At 32.4% G+C, this 4,300-nt stretch overlaps 1 protein-coding gene across 1 annotated transcript; it reads right to left on the bottom strand.

Moving 5' to 3' along the window:
• Window positions 1–408: 408 nt before the first annotated feature.
• Window positions 409–3,422, bottom strand: LOC122294667 (mitochondrial import inner membrane translocase subunit TIM10-like). Its single transcript, XM_043103579.1, has 5 exons — window positions 3,237–3,422; window positions 2,973–3,025; window positions 1,976–2,014; window positions 1,723–1,792; window positions 409–836 (listed from the first exon to the last, which is right to left on the bottom strand). The coding sequence occupies exons 1-5, from the start codon at window positions 3,279–3,281 to the stop codon at window positions 786–788; spliced, it is 258 nt and encodes an 85-aa protein (XP_042959513.1). The 5' UTR covers window positions 3,282–3,422; the 3' UTR covers window positions 409–785.
• Between the last annotated feature and the right edge of the window lie 878 nt (window positions 3,423–4,300).

Below are 4,300 nucleotides of genomic sequence, written 5' to 3'. Positions count from 1 at the left end.
TAGTTGAATCACTACTTGTAAGGTGATTGCAAGTGTAGAGGGTGTTCTATACGGATCCTTTGTAGCGGTGTTGTTCAAATGTGTAATAGGTTTCTATCTCCACCTGAAGGAGGTTGAATAGTGAATTTGGGAATCCTCAAGGGGTAGCTTGAGGCGAGGACGTAGGCAGTGGGGCCGAACCTCGTTAACATACTGAGTTTGCTTCTCTCTTACCCTTACTCTTTATATTTATTGTTATTTCATATTTTGTTTATATTTTGTTTATATTTTATATTATATATTTGATTTATAATTGTTATTTTTTTTAATACAACTCAATTCACCCCCCCTCTTGTGTTAGTCATCTGGGCAACATAAAGCATCATGGAATAATAAGAAATTCACTCATCTATTCTAGAGTAAAAGATATATCCTCAAACACCTAGATAAGATGAATTTGTATAATGACCTCATAAACTATAAACTATGAATGTCTTCCAGTATCCATTTATTTGTATCAAGGATACTCGCACAAATTAATCATGTGCAAGAACCAGATTTGAACTACTAAAAAATGATCTCTCATTAACGAAAAGCAAATACTTTTTCAGACTTGCAACTAGGAGGCAGCATAAATTCAAAATGCTGCCTTTTTTCCCCTCTCAAACGAGAAAATGGATATCAACTCATAATGTTGGGTACAGACAAAGAGACAAAAGAAAATAATTTTAGTTCCTCCTTTCATAGCCAGCCAAGTTAACATGTAACAAATGCGGAATGGCTTTCAGATGAGAGCAGCCTTAATTTCACATTGGAGGCCGACCAGAACCCAGTAGCTGGCCAATTAGATTAGTCACCTGGAACATACAGAAAAGATCTTGCTTTTATCTCCATTAAATGATAGTCATCTACATGCAACCATAAGTGAAGAACTATGAAAAATGGAACCAAGAAGCAGCTCATGACTCAAATATCTATGTTTCAGACGATCACGTGGCTATAAGTATTTAGGTCTTTTTTTGTTTGATAAAGTGTTTAGGTCATCCTAACGCAAAACCAGGACTGTGGCCCTCACATACAGATTTTTAAAAAAAAAAAAAAAAAATTCTTAACAAGACAAAAACCAGCAAAATATGGATACTGAAAAATAATAAAATAAAAGCCATCAACAGCCTAAGACTACAGAGGTCAAAGAATGAGTAAAGAAAGCCGAATAAAGCAGGCCAGGGAGAACGTGAAAGAAAGTAAATCCAGGCCAAAAGAATTCCCCAGTATATTACAGTCATCACAGTAACACGACGACTTCGCCCCTTGTACGGGGATATCTGAGTTATTAGATGTATATAAACTTATGTAGCAATATTATAGTGTGGGTATGACTTAGCCACAGGAAGAAAACTAGTAGCTAATAATGGAACAAAGGAAATAACCCTCCGCCAAACCACGTGCATGTGTATGCAGCTTATGGTAAACTAAAACTTATATTTCCATCTGTTAAGAATCGGCAAACTATGAAAATTTTTTCTCGAAAACAAAGGCCAGGAGAATAATGCAACCATGAGAGTAAATCTCATTCCTATCAAAAGATATTTACACCTCCCCCAAAAAGCAAGTCAACAGAATTGATAATAACAATAAAAAATAAAAAACCGTTTCAATTGTTTGATATAAAAAGAAAAGATAAAAGAATCAAAAGTTCACAGGAAGTACTCTAAACCATGCCTGAATACATCAACAACTTACTTGCCAATATTTTGAAACACAGCGATCAATGCAACTATTTTCGCCCATATTTAGCTCAGACTCCTTGTACCTGAATAGTAAAAGAATATATTGGATACAGCTTTTTTTGGTACAAGAAGTGGGTAGTTTCTGGAATTATTTATTTAAGAAACTTGAACTGAACTTATTGGGAAAGTCTTCAAAGGAGAACTCAAAATATACTTAGAAATGTTCATGGAAATTGTTGGAATTTAATGAACACAAATTCTTGTACCTTTTCTCGACGCACTTGTTAAAACATGTGTGTGTGAGCCTGAATAGGTAAAAAGAGGAGAGAAAATACATTAGCCTCAAGAAATATTTTATCAAGAATGGAAGATCATAAGCAATGCAGAGTTTTTTCATATGCATATCAGCAAGCAAGTTCTTCAACCACATCAGCCACTCCAATTCTAAATACAGCAATTCAAATCCATTATAAATATGCTTAATCTGACAGTTTAGGTAGATTATACTCGTCCAAAACTTAAAAATAAAATCAAGATAGACAGAACCTATGGCAAAGCTAAATAATCAAGAAACAAGTAGTACCTCATCCCACCTATACCTAATTAAAGTGTTTTTGGAATGAAATTATTAAATAACAAATTAACCTCTTTCAGTAGAATGTACATTAAGATTTAATTTACAGAATGTTTGCCCTTGTCTTTACTGACCATGAGAAATATATATATTTTCTTGATCCAACGAGAGTATGTATGAATGGAAATTGATGATGACCATTTTTCAATAGATAACCACATTTTACTGCAATATTCAACCCAGCTCATTACAAAGCTTAAGATTGGCAATGAAGTCTAATTTTTTTCTCTCCCATGAGATGTTTACAAGCACACTGAAATTCAAAAACTTGGATCACACCGGGAAAGCAGATTATCATATACATGCACCCAAGGTTGCTCGAATTGTGGAGGCAGGTGCCTAATCACGCATGGTACACCCAACGGGAAATAAATGACAGAACACTCAAGGACCGTAATCCAACAGAAATAAAAAGAATAATACGCTCTGCACTGTGTCATCTCAAGAAGCTCATAAATCATATGCAAGACCATTTTATAATGGCTTAGCTTCACAAGATTTTTCAATTATTGACCAATGAGCATTGACAACAGTATCAAATACACTTGATATCAAATCTTAGAAAACCCCTATTGTTGAATGGACGACATTTCTGGTATGGAAGCATATATACAAGGCAGAAAACCTACTTGTTGAACAACTCGACCCTATACTCCATCTCCTTTTCCGCCATTCCAAAGATCTGTGGAATTACAATAAGCAGAATTTATAATCTTCCTGTCAACAACTTAAAACAAGAGTGCCGGATACACAGATACTTGACGAATTCGGTTCAGAGAAAAACAGAAATGCCATGCTCAGAAACACTAAAAAATAAAACTAATTTTTAAATTTCATTTCCACAGTTCAATTCAAGATCCGAGTATCAAACAATAGTTAAAAAAGGTACCCACCTGTTCTTTATCCAAGCCCGACGGCGGATTATTGTTGGCAGCCATTGATGCAAGCTGAACTGAAAAATGAAAAACTCTAAATTTAAAATGTTTGGGCGTTATGAGGCAAAGGTTTGGGCGTTACGAGATAGAGTGCACACGAGATTAGGGTTTTAGAAGTGAGCCTACAGTATAAATGTGATGGACAATGCTAAATCAATGAGCGGTCTTAATAACACTGTTAGACAATTTCTTTTTTATCAGAAATGCTAAAGCTACACATGGTTATTACTGGGGATCTCGATTGTGTGTGTGTGTGTTTTTTTTTTTTTTTTTTTTTAATTTAGTGATTAAAAAATACTTTTTAATTATGTTGTAAATTTTTTAAAAAATATATTTAAAAATATTAAAAAATACATTAATTTTTTTTCTTTTGCATTGTCAAAATCCGACCGAGATCTCCATACGTGGCTGTAGAGTCACTCTTTTTCTATTACCTCCGATTATACCTAGTGACATGATTTATATTAAGTTATTTTTATTTAAATATTTGATAAAAGAAGCCATTTTAAACATTCTGTTAGAATTTTAATGGATTTATTGTTTTGAAAAATGAATAGTCAATGTTATTTTAAATGAAAATATAATTTTAAAATAGGGCATTTTTCATCAATCTTGTCCATTATTTTTTCCTAGAAAGTATCGAATGAAATTTTAATGGAATGTAAGCCAAATTCCTTAAAATATGTGACATCATCAAGTATAACCAACGATGATAAATTTTAAAATAAAAAATAGCATTATTCATTTAAAAAAACGTTTCATCCCTTAGTCATAAAAAGATTTTAAAAAAATGAAATAAAGTTGATTTTACAATCTTCTACTATAAATTTATTTGCTACAACAATTAACTGCGATTTCTTTTTAATTTTTCTTTTTTCAAAAACACAATTTACTAATCAAAATACTCAATTTACACTTAGTAAATTGGAACTCCTTAAATTTATTTGAGATACTTAAAATCATAATTAAACAAAAAGATTAGTATCATTGTTCTAGATAGGAATTTTTTTAAAACATTGTGA

The sequence above is a fragment of the Carya illinoinensis genome, chromosome 14 (genome assembly GCF_018687715.1).
Source record: "Carya illinoinensis cultivar Pawnee chromosome 14, C.illinoinensisPawnee_v1, whole genome shotgun sequence".
Taxonomy (NCBI): Eukaryota; Viridiplantae; Streptophyta; class Magnoliopsida; order Fagales; family Juglandaceae; genus Carya; species Carya illinoinensis.
The sequence above is the reverse complement of the archived record's forward strand: the minus strand, read 5'-3'. Positions and strand labels throughout refer to the sequence as shown.

Bases quoted from the DNA above. Each gene is read 5' to 3' on its own strand.
- LOC122294667 (XM_043103579.1), bottom strand. From the start codon at position 3,281: ATGGCTGCCAACAATAATCCGCCGTCGGGCTTGGATAAAGAACAG. The intron at 3,026-3,236 runs GTGGGTACCTTT...GTAATTCCACAG, and splicing joins CGGGCTTGGATAAAGAACAG to ATCTTTGGAATGGCGGAAAA. The intron at 1,793-1,975 runs GTACAAGAATTT...TTTACTATTCAG, and splicing joins AACAAGTGCGTCGAGAAAAG to GTACAAGGAGTCTGAGCTAA.